The following is a 12,168-nucleotide window of genomic DNA, read 5'->3' as shown; positions in this document are numbered from 1 at the left end:
GGGAAAAAATATACTTTTTTAAAAAATGCTTCAAAACTGAGAATACAAGTGTTTTCAGTACTATTTTAACTACCGTTAAACTTATAACGCTGGATGGGAGATCAATTTTTTTTTTGGAGGGCGGGAAACCTTCACTTGGAAATTTTAAAGTCCCATTTGGGAAAAATATCTCCTTTTTTTTCTTTATTGGAAATGATTACCAATTACCGAACCGGATTTTAAACAGAAAACAAAACACTGCTTATTTTGCTACCATGTGGCAACTTAAATGTAACAGTTATATAACACACTTACTTGGAGATGATGGGATCATAGAGAAGGCTGTACCAGCGCTCCTGAATTTCTTTCAGGGTGAACTTGCATGAGAACTTCACACCCAGATACACTGCTGTCAGGTCATTGGTCTGAAAGGGTAGCATGATGCAAATTCCAGGGTGTGTTTTTTAACAAGAGCAATATCGCATAAAATTTGTTGGCCTTCAAAAGAAATGGCCAGTCTATTAATATTATCAAAATAAATGTACTTAAGTTTTCACTAAGGGCTGCTTCTTACACTGTCCTTCACCAGATAAGCCAATGGCTTCAAAATAAACAAGTACATTTTTTTTTTTCATAAAACCTCCTATAATATCTTTATATGAGAAGAATTCTAAGTGAAAAAAACCCAAAGCTTTAACATTTTTTAGCCATGGGACACTTTGAGAAGCTTAGTGGATTGAGGAATTTGATTTTCAATATCCATAAAAATTCTGTAAAATAAGTGAAAATATGCACCTGTTGTACAGCAGTGATAAGGGCCAGATCATCCGTGGGCTTCCAGCGTCCCAGGTCCTTGGTACAGGCAGGGGGTCGGGGCTAAAACAGAGGACCAATTAAAATCATCGTCTTTTGGTAAGTGTGAATTTCACATATACAACACATTACACAACATTTAGATTGTTCATCCAAGATTATGATATAAATAAATTATGGAATATATATTATTAAATATCAATAAAATGAAAACCTTCATTTGGTGAATTCAATTCCTGACTTTAATTCCATAATGATTATGGAAACAATTCACACATTTTTATATAAGAAAATCTATTATTAAAAACTGCATACCCGAATTTTCTGCTTCTTTGACTTATTTCTAGACCTTGAGGTTTTGCACACTTTCCCTGTGTTGGGTCTCTTTTTGACCTCAGTGGGCATCGTCATGGTAACAACTTCTTTCTTCACTGGTTCCCGCAGAGGTCTTTCTGGTTCTGCCACTGTGGTTCCTGAGGCTTATAACGAAAACAGTCAAGCAAATTGCAATTCATTTTGGCCTGTGTAATATAAGAAAAATATGTATTATGTATAACAGACATCACATATGGGAGTTATCTACATGTATGATGCAACTAAGACATTATCAAGATCAATACAGTTAATTCAGATGAATTTTAATGTATATGCAAATAAATATGTATGCATAATGTTAAAATAACAAGAGGGCCATGATGGCCCTGTATCGCTCCACTGTTTTTTATGCGAAAAAAGCGTGCAATGCACATGGGTTGAAATGTACTCAAGCATGTGACTTTCTCTTTCTATCCCTCGTCCCACTGGGCGCTTAAAGTTGGAAGGATGAGCATTTTTATATATCAATTTGGCCCCAGGGGCATAATTTGAACAAACTTGGTAGAGAACTATAAGATGTCACTACATACCAAATTTGGTAGCCCTAGGCCCAATGGTTATGGACAGGAAGATTTTTAAAGTTTGCACAAAAGAGGCTTTATATAAGCAAATGTTCAGTTTTGTGACCCCTGGGGCAGGGTCAAATTTGAGCCCAGGGGAATAATTTGAACAAATTTGGTAGAGGACAATTAGATGTCACTACATACCAAATTAAGTAGCCCTAGGCTCTATAATTATGAACAAGAAGATTTTTAAAGTTTGCACAAAATAGGCCTTATTTAAGCATATGTTCATTTTTGTGACCCCCGGGACAGGGTCAAATTTGACCCCAGGGGCATAATTTGAAAAAACTTGGTAGAAAACTTTTAGATTTTAATACATACCAAATTTGGTAGAAATAGGCCCAATGGTTATGGACAAGAAGAATTTAAAGTTTGCACAAAATAGGCCCAATATAAGCATAGGTTCATTTTTGTGACCCCTGGGGAACGGTCAAATTTGATCCCAGGGGCTTAATTGAACAAATTTGGTACAGGACTATTAGATGCCACAACATACCAAATTTGGTAGCCCTATGCCATATGGTTATGTACAAGAATATTTTTAAAGTTTGCACAAATTAGGCCTTATTTAAGCGTATGTTCATTTTTGTGACCCCCAGGGGCAGGGTCAAATTTGACCCCAGGGGCATAATTTGAACAAACTAAGAAGAGAACTATTCGATGTCACTGCATACCAAATTTGGTTGCCCTAGGCCATACGGTTATGGACAAGAAGATTTTTAAAGTTTGCAAAAAATAGGCTTTATATAAGCATATGTACATTTTTGTGACCCCAGGGGCAGGGTCAAATTTGACCCCAGGAGCTTAATTTGAACAAATTTGTTAGAGAACTATTAGATGTCACTACATACCAAATTTGGTAGCCCTATGCCATACAGTTATGGACAAGAAATTTTTTTAAAGTTTGCACAATAGGCCTTATTCAACGTATGTTCATTTTTGTGACCCCCTGGGCAGGGTCAAATTTGACCCCAGGGGCATAATTTGAACAAACTAAGATGAGAACTATTCGATGTCACTACATGCCAAATTTGGTAGCCCTAGGCCATACGGTTATCAGGGCTCCCACTGGCCAAAAAGTTTCTGTAGCCAACATTTTAGCCAAATGGATTTTTTTGAAGCCAAATTTTAGAAACTGTAGCCAAAGTTTTAGCAAAGCATTCGGAGCCGCCTGTTGTAAGTATAGGCTACAGTAGTGTTAAAGAAGAAACTAAAAAAAGATGCTTTAATATGTATATTACTATAATCATCATGTGTGCATAACAAAAAAACAACAGTTTACAACAAAAAATTTATAGATATACACACATAACTCAAGCACATGTTCATAAAATAAGCACACGATAAATTCACATTACATGAGCACATGATATCCTGAACATATATTTTAGCAAAAGGCCATAATCCGCCTCGACTTCAATCCAGCCCAAATCTTGAAATCACGTTTGAAATCAAACTTTTCCATTGGTGGGCTGTCTATGGACAAAATCAACAAGTTCTTCAAGTTTTCAATTTTAATAGAATTTCTGAGAGATGTTTTTATTAGATTTTGTTTACTAAACCCCCTCTCACAGTCAGCTGTTGCCACAGGAGCTAACAGTAGTCTGCAGGCTAATTCAGCACTGCCTGGATAGGGTTCTTTGTTTCTGATGGCCAAATTGCATGCAGTAGTAATGTCCTTTACAGACTTGTTGCCACTAAAAAAACTGGCCCTACAGAATTTTGAAAGTTTTCAATTCCTGTTTTGTTCCCTCATGGCCGAAAGAAGTCTTAGCCGACACTACAGCTGCTTCACTTTTGGATATTGCTGCAGCCTGCACATTTGTCATGGATGTGTTCAGACTAGACGCTTGTGAGGCCTCTTTGTGATCTGAAATAAACAAAATCAAATATGCTAAATTTCAAAACAAAAAGCTCATTTTGAAAAGTGTCAATATATATTTATTATGAACATAAATTATTATTGTTATTTGTAATATATTATGAACAATATAAAAAATATTCTTGTATATACATTTTAACATTAATGATTGTCATTCTTTTTTATTACCTTTTGATTTTTCGTGTTTTGAAATGTTGTCTTTTTTCAACATTCTACACCCAGATGTGAATGAATTTGATTTTTGAAACTGTATGCATATTTTGCAATACATCTTTTTTGATTTTGCATTATAATCTAACCACATGAATTCTGAAAGCCAAACATCTTTGAATGATCTATTATCAGATTTGCTTTTTTTTTGAGACCGGGTCATAAGAGTCAGAGTCCAAAGGACGCTTATTGCCTATGGTCGCCATTATGGCAGTCACAATTTCGGACACTTTCGCCGTAAATGTCAAGGGTTTTATACCCCTTCATCTATCGTCATTCACAATTGTAACGCATTTAGCCTTTAATCATTACAAACATTACGAACTTCTCGAAATTAAAATCAAATATCAACTCCTTACTTACGTTCATTGTATGACTAAGTTGATAATTCGCTAACGGCTTTTACTCAAATTGATTGAAATCGGCAGCAATCTTTAATCAGATGTAATTGTTTATTTAAGCCGATAAGATCAAGGGTTACACAAATGTTTTGTTTTCACACCAATCAGTTTCCTTTGTCTCGCAATCCGGTTCTGACAGGTGTTAATGCAGACTGCGTATCAATTTTGCGGGTCAATAACACGGCGATGTATTAAGGCACAGTCTACAGCAGCTGCTGAAAGAGTTTACTATCTGGGATGGCATTTGTCAAGAAAATAATCGTTTGGCGAAAACGTCCGGCGAATGATTTTTTCCTGACAAAAATCGTTCGCCGGACGTTTTCGCAAAACAATTATTTTATTCACCGAATTTGCTAAATTTTCGCCACTGGCGAATCTGGCGAACGGCAGCGGGAGCCCTGGTTATGAACAAGGAGGTTTTGAAAGTTTGCACAAAAAAGGCTTTATATAAGCATATGTTCATTTTAGTGACCCCCGGGACAGGGTCACATTTGACCCCAGGGGCATAATTTGAACAAATTTGGTAAAGGACTATTGGATGTTACTACATACCAAATTTGGTAGCCCTATGCCATACGGTTATGGACAAAAGATTTTTTAAGTTTGCACAAATAGGCCTTATTTAAGCGTATGTTCATTTTTGTGACCCCCGGGGCAGGGTCAAATTTGACCCCAGGGGCATAATTTGAACAAAGTAAGTAGAGAACTATTACATGTCACTACATACCGAATTTGGTAGATTTAAGCCCTATGGTAATGGACAAGAAGATTTGTAAAATTTGCACAAAATAGGCTTTATATAAGCATTTGTTCAATTTTGTGACCCCCGGGGCAGGATCAAATTTGACCCCTGGGGCATAATTTGAAGAAATTTGGTAAAGGACTATGAGATGTCTCTACATACCCAATTTGATAACCCTAGGCCCAATGGTTATGGACAAGAAGATTTTTAAAGTTTTCACAAAATAGGGCTTATATTAGCAAATTCTCAATTTTGTGACCCCGGGGCATGGTCAAATTTGACCCCAGGGGAATAATTTGAACAAATTTGAAAGAGGTTCACCCAAGGAATATTCCTGAGAAATTTCATCAGAATTGGACCAGTACTTTAGGAGAAGATGTTTAAAGAAAAAGTTAACGCACGCACGGACGCACGACGGACACAGGACCATGACATAAGCCCCGCTGGCCTCTGGCCAGTGGAGCTAAAAATGAACAGTACTTTTATAATAATATCATAAATATTCACTAAACATTATTTCTTAAAAAAAAACCTGTCTTTAGTGAAAGACTGACTCAAATTCACAAACTTAAAAATCTCTTACTTTTTCGATCGCGTGTCGGCCTTTCTTGCTTAAGCAAACTGGACTCCACCATTTCATCATCAAAACGCTTCCTTTTAATGGTACGCTTTGAGCTTCTCCGCTCTGATGAACCAGACAGGTCTGGATTTGGCATGAACCTTGACGAATGTGACGGCAACATATGTCGCTTTGAGTCATGGACAGAACTGGGTTCTGATGGCATGGTTTGCTGACTCACGTGTGACATGGCACTTTGCATGGACAACATTGGTGAAAATTGTGTAGTGTTGGGATCCATGCGAGGGGTAGAAATGTGGACGGAAGTTGCAGAATCAACTGGGGTTGGCTCCATCGAGGCACTCACTGATGACGGGGTCTCACCTGTGTATGAAGACATGTCTATTGTCTGAAGCACGCTATGCATATACAAAAAAGATTGTAAGTGACTTGACTTCCCAATAAGATTTATTATTCAGAGCAGTGCTTTCCACAGGAATTTTATTAGACGCCCCAGGGCTGATGGGGTGGGAAGGAATATCCCCTCCGTACTTTGTTTTTTCATTTTCAGAGGTCATTTGGTGCACTATGACTCTTGAAAACAACAACTATAAAGTCATTGATAAAGATATATTTACAAATTATTTTTAATTGTTTAAAACCTTTTTCACATAGATAGTATAATCCAGACTCAAAAGATTTCCCAAATACATCCGTATGAATCCGACTCCATTAGTGCATACTTACTACTTTTCCAGTTTCTTATGATTACCCGATAATCCCGTATATTCTTTTTTGAGCAAACTCTGGTATATATTGACCATAAAAGTGCTCAAGAATTTCAAAAAACAATTTTTACATATATTATAAAAGTATAAAATGAATAAAGCATAAGCCGCTATTTAAATATTTGATTAAATCCTCCCATTAAACATTCATGAATCACCTGACGTGATGTGTGCGTGTTAATAAAACAATCAATACACCCACGCTTTCCATGCAAATGATACAACCTTGTACATGCTGCATAATTTTCGCCCCCTTTCTATTGAGACAAAGAATCAACAGGATATAAATAAGCACAGTTTATTTGAAGCTAGAATTTGTCAACGTCGCGATAACATGATCGGAAGTGTGTTTTGGATTACAATCGAGTTAACATTAACATTAGGGATTGGATTTCGGATTACAAATATATTTATGCTCATTGGACATATCAACAAAACATTAAAAGCTGCATAATGATTTCAACGATAATTTGTTAAAACGCTTTACAAGTGGAAAACAATGTTTTGACAGTATAATGCTTGAAATGCACAATTTCCATGAGGATTACAGACAGTTGCTATCATCATTCTTCTAATTAACTGGCAAAGATTCCTGTGGCAATTACATGTACGTCACCAGTCGCCTACATGATGGCACTACAGGTATTGCATGCCTACAAGTGCTGTCGCTCATAATTTTAGCATGCGCTCTCATTGGTCAATATTGATTGTCCAAAACAATACGCTCTGTCTTTAGTTGGGTAAAGCAATACACCTTATTGTCAGAGAATCGGCTTTCAAACGTTTTGGCAAAGTCATTATTGCTTTGATCTTATAATGGCTAGCTGCAGAAAATGCGAAAATACACTGATCGGAAAAGTTCAGGCGCTCCAAAGACTCTGATATTGAAATTAAAGCGCCCCGGCAAGGGACCGTTAAATGGCCTGTGGAAAGTACTGATTCAAAGTAAACATTAAATTTAGCCCACAATCCTTATTTTGAAATCAATGCACTGTTCTAACACTATGTATTACACAGTAAAGTTTAGCATGCAGGTTTGTGTAATGTGAGCCAAGTAATAAGACCAATTATTACTTTCTGCTACAGCATACATGCCATAATTTTGTCTAGCCAATTATAAGACATTTAATGAAAAATTGTCAAGACATATGACCTTGCCGCAGGTAAACTTAAAAGAGTTCCTACATTTCAGTCTGTAATGATTGCTTAACAAAAAAAAGCTTCGAAGTTTTTCTATTGCATTCTAGCTTATAGTCTAGCTTATATTGATGCTGAATGTGTAAATAAAGTTCAAGAAACATATAATTTTGCCATTTTTTTGAAGTGTTAAAGGAGCCTTTTCACAAATTTTGGCAGATATTGAAGTTTGTCATTAAATGCTTTATTTTGATAAATGTAAACCTTAGATCTAGAAAGCTCCGGTAAAAAAAAAACAAGAATAAAATTTGAAAAATTCACCCTCAACTGGACTGATCTAAACGAATGTCGAACAAAACCCCTCCCGGATAAAAAACCTCCAGTTAGTTTTATAGGGGCCGGACGAAAACTCTCCCATGAATAAACGGGGACGGACGAAAACCCTCCCATAAATAAACGGGGACAGACAAAAACCCTCCCATGAAAAAAACGGGGGAGGACAAAAACCTTCCCAAGAAAAAACGGGACCGGTCAAACACCCTCCCGTGAAATCTGAGCCATGAATTCAAGTATCAACGATTGGCGGTCAACAGAATGTCTTCACGCAGCTTCATCGCTTTGACGTGAAACTGATCTCCCTCATGGTTGTGACTTGTGGTTGAGTTTATTGTCGTCATATTTATGTCCGTGACTACAGCGCCCTTACAAGACTTTGCCGCGCGTTGAAAACATTCCCAGCGTATAGTCGACATTGACGTTTTCTTCTTAGTGTAGACAAAGCCATTTGTGCAAGTCTTTTCTTTCCAGCTGAAGTGGTGATGATTTCCATTTTGGATGTGTGCCTTTACACAAACAAATCGCTTTTTATATGTTGCAGATTCACAGTATGATATTTTGATGAAATGTTGTCAGCATTGAGTGATTTTTTCGGATTAATGAATGCAACATTGTGTGAAGCAAAAACATTTGTCGGCATTTAATTGCTTTTAATTGATTCTGTGATTAAACTAATTAAAAATTAAAAGTAGTTGCAGATTCACAATTTGCTATTTTGAGTAAATTTTGCGGATTAATGAATGCAACAATGTTTGAAGCAATTACATTTGTCGGTGTTTAATTGCTTTCACGGGAGGGTTTTTGTCCGCAGTTGCAGATTCACAGTTTGCTATTTTGATATATTATTGTATGCCATTAACTAGTTCATTGTTATGATTAGCTGATAAGTGGGCCTAAATAACCGAATCATTGTCGTTTTTTCATGGGAGGGTTTTTGTCCGCCCATGTTTATTCATGGGAGGGTTTTGTCCGGCCCCTATAAATCGGGAGGATTTTTATCCGGGAGGGGTTTTATCCGTATTCCGATCTAAACCACTGACCCTGGCGTAAATGTCTTACACTCAGACCACTTGGCCATCCGTGCTCCTACAATGAGTGATGTATTTTATACTTTATATAAGCAATCCTTGTTGTGTCACAAAATATAACGACAACAACATAACTCTTCAAATTATTCAATCCTTTCGCGTTGCAACACTTTATAATTTTCAGGTTTTGAAATCGTCAAAGATGCCTGTAATTATATTTTAGAGCATGGTTAATGTTTAGTATCACTTTTTCCTCATAAACATCATAACTGAAACGAAAATTTGCGAATCTGAAACATTTTTTTTATTTTGTTAATTTACCAAAACGTGAAAAGGCCCCTTTTAGAACATGTTTCCATGTAACTTTTTAAAACTTCAATGTTATAGACATTCCAATAGGAATGTTACAAAAATACCGCTCGTAACGCCTTACATTAGCAATCTTTTTCACGGCTTTATGTTTACTTATTAATTCATCTTTCTGTTTGACGCCATTTTGATTGATTTCAGAAAACTATACCCAATAGTACATTATTTGGGGTGAAAGTACACTTACATAATAGCTAGAGATAGACTGCACACAATAATTATAATTTTAATAGTAGTCAATTCTTAGTGCAATACAGTGGTGTGAACCTTGAACAGTTAAGATTGTATCTCTTATTTTTAAGCAATTGTACTAAAGGCTTTTTACGTCTTGAAGAAAAACTCTATATGAATGCTGCATGATAGTATGTGTACATCCCGGTTTACTAACGACTCGCCCCCTTAACGACTCGCCCCATAACGACTCGCCCCACATTTATAACGACTCGCTCCACATAGATAACGACTCGCACCATCATTACTTATATGGTAGGATTTTTATTTAATTTCGATTTTATTGTGTTTTAAGTCGGTAAAACTGGTGGGGAATTGAAAAAATATCTTAAGATTTGGCAAATTAGAAGTTTGATGAAATTTGTTAAAATGCTTGACTTTAACTTTCACCTTTTTCAGGAACTTTCAACAGAAACTGGAATAGTGTATCGCATCCTGCATGATATGTTCAAGATTTCTACACCTGGAATTTTATCAACTCTTGCAATTAATATTATGCGTTACCACAGTAACATACCTATGTTTTTGCGTATATAATATATAACGACTCGCCCCATCATTTTTATTGTTACATTTTTAGCGTCTATGTTAAATGCAAACAGTACAGAAGAAAAGAAAGAGAAATAGATAAGAAAAACTTTTTTTGTATTGATGGTTTATTAGATACTTATGTACTTATATACAACAACAACAACAACTTGTAAAAATAGAAAGTTACGCAGTGTGTATAATAATGTCAATACATTGAATTAATAAGAAAAGTTTACAAAAAGACAGTAATACATCAGTAATCAATATAATTATATCTTAATATTATCAACATTGAATTTATGAAAATGATTTTATTCAAACGTTTTATTCATAACAAATTTAAACACTATTTACACAAAAAACAACAACAACACCAACAACAACTATTTACACAGGTCCGTACATGGCTGAACACAAGTCCAGCAGCTGACTAGTTGAGATGGAACGCTCGTTGTATCTTTTCCATACTCCCCAGAGCTTCCCCTGTACCTGAAGTGCCTGTTTATTCTGATGTCTCCTCAACTTTCCCTCTCTCACTAACCGCACCTGTGTATTCAGCAGCTTCGCCTCTTCACACAACAGTTGAACCAACAAGTAAAAGGGGAAATTATATACATAAAAATTTATAAACTGTATAACGTATTTGTTTCAAAGTTTGTTCATATATGTATATAGGTAAACAATGCTGCGCTGCAAATACAGAGTACACAGTTTAATCAAACTCTGATATACATAGACTAACAAGAGAAAACAGTTTTATACACTTTTATATATATTAGTAAACAATGCTGCGCTGCAAATACAGAGTGCAAAGTAATGGTATACTATAATCATGTATACATCTTTAAATACTAAACTCCGCAGTGGCACGTATTACTCAATTAAAGTTATAACCATTAAAGTAATTAAACAAATCGTGGAATTAATGATTTATCACAAATGGTTTCTTGTTTATTTGAAACCAATACAAATTTTCCGCGATAATTGTTCACACCTACAAATTAAAAGAACCGCCATTTAATTAGCATTTAATGTTTATTTGAAACCATTGAAAACTTTCCGCGCTAATTGTTCACACCAAAATTTAAAAGAAACGCCATTTGATTAGCATTTTAAAGTAAAGTATGACATGAGACAAATGTGCCGATATCCAATAGTCTTGCTTTATGATAATATTGTCACTGAACAAAGATGTAAAAAAAAACATCATAAAATAAAAATTCTTACTTTTCAGAATATGCCTGCAATAGACGTATATAAGGTCAGGTATAAGGCAAAAAACCGCTGAACGATGGTTATCAAACAATGCCGAACCTTAAATTCATATTATTAATTGTTTTTATTTATATTACCATATATAATATAACATTTTAATTTTGATAGGGCGAGTCGTTATATATGTGGGGCGAGTCGTTATACATGTGGGGCGAGTCGTTATAAAAAGTGGGGCGAGTCGTTATGGGGCGAGTTGTTAAGGAGGCGAGTCGTTACATTACCGTACATCCCTCCACAGAGACACGTTGAGATAATAGAACGCCTACCAGTGTACTGTCAATCCTTTGACATAAACAATTATCAATACTCAAATTGCGAGGCCAAATTACATTATTTTGAACAAACTGACATTCTATTGTTTAAATACTTGTAGTTTTTTGGAGGCTGTGTTTGCGAACCATACAAAATAACACTGCTATTTAAAAGCTCTATAAATTAGTTCTCGGTGTCAAAACACACTAAATATACTAGTATATATAATTCTAACGAGGTCACTTTTGGTTCTACCCAGTTATTTGCTACTTATTCGTAGTTTGGTACATAGTACTTTATAAACACTCAGATTCAGACCAACATTATTTCTGGCAAACAGTAAAACCATTTCTGACAAATAAAGGTAATTCCACCAAAAAGGACACTGTACTATGTGAAAATAATAAAATTATAACCGATCAACAGGAAGTATGTAACAGTGTTAATGACTTTTTTGTTAATGTGGCTCAAAATATTGGAAATAACTCCGTATCAGTAGATGAACACCATCCCAGCATAGTCTCAATTAAATAAAAAACACTATTGAATCTGAATTAAGTTTTCAACCTGTTCAGGACGCTTTTGGTAAGAAACAAATTGATAATTTGAATTGTAAAAAAGCCACTGGTGCTGATGGTATATCACCAAAATTACTTAAACTCTCTAAAGAAACTGTATCAACAAGCATTACCTCCTT

General features: G+C 35.5%; 1 protein-coding gene across 3 annotated transcripts in view; it reads right to left on the bottom strand.

Moving 5' to 3' along the window:
* The window catches only part of LOC127848892 (microspherule protein 1-like), a 37,136-nt gene extending 27,793 nt beyond the window's left edge, over positions 1-9,343 (bottom strand). Inside the window, exons 1-5 of one of the 3 annotated variants that reach the window (XM_052381563.1) lie at positions 9,247-9,343; positions 5,549-5,908; positions 1,108-1,271; positions 775-855; positions 295-404 (exon numbers count right to left, since the gene is read on the bottom strand). In XM_052381563.1, coding sequence (XP_052237523.1) covers positions 295-404; positions 775-855; positions 1,108-1,271; positions 5,549-5,879 — 686 coding nt within the window. In that variant the 5' untranslated portion in view covers positions 5,880-5,908; positions 9,247-9,343. Of the gene's footprint in view, positions 1-294; positions 405-774; positions 856-1,107; positions 1,272-5,548; positions 5,944-9,246 lie in introns of all 3 variants that reach the window. The other 2 variants (XM_052381561.1, XM_052381562.1) reach the window with 2 other exon arrangements.
* Between the last annotated feature and the right edge of the window lie 2,825 nt (positions 9,344-12,168).

Source organism: Dreissena polymorpha, chromosome 10 (assembly GCF_020536995.1).
Source record: "Dreissena polymorpha isolate Duluth1 chromosome 10, UMN_Dpol_1.0, whole genome shotgun sequence".
Taxonomy (NCBI): domain Eukaryota; kingdom Metazoa; phylum Mollusca; class Bivalvia; order Myida; family Dreissenidae; genus Dreissena; species Dreissena polymorpha.
The sequence above is the reverse complement of the archived record's forward strand: the minus strand, read 5'-3'. Positions and strand labels throughout refer to the sequence as shown.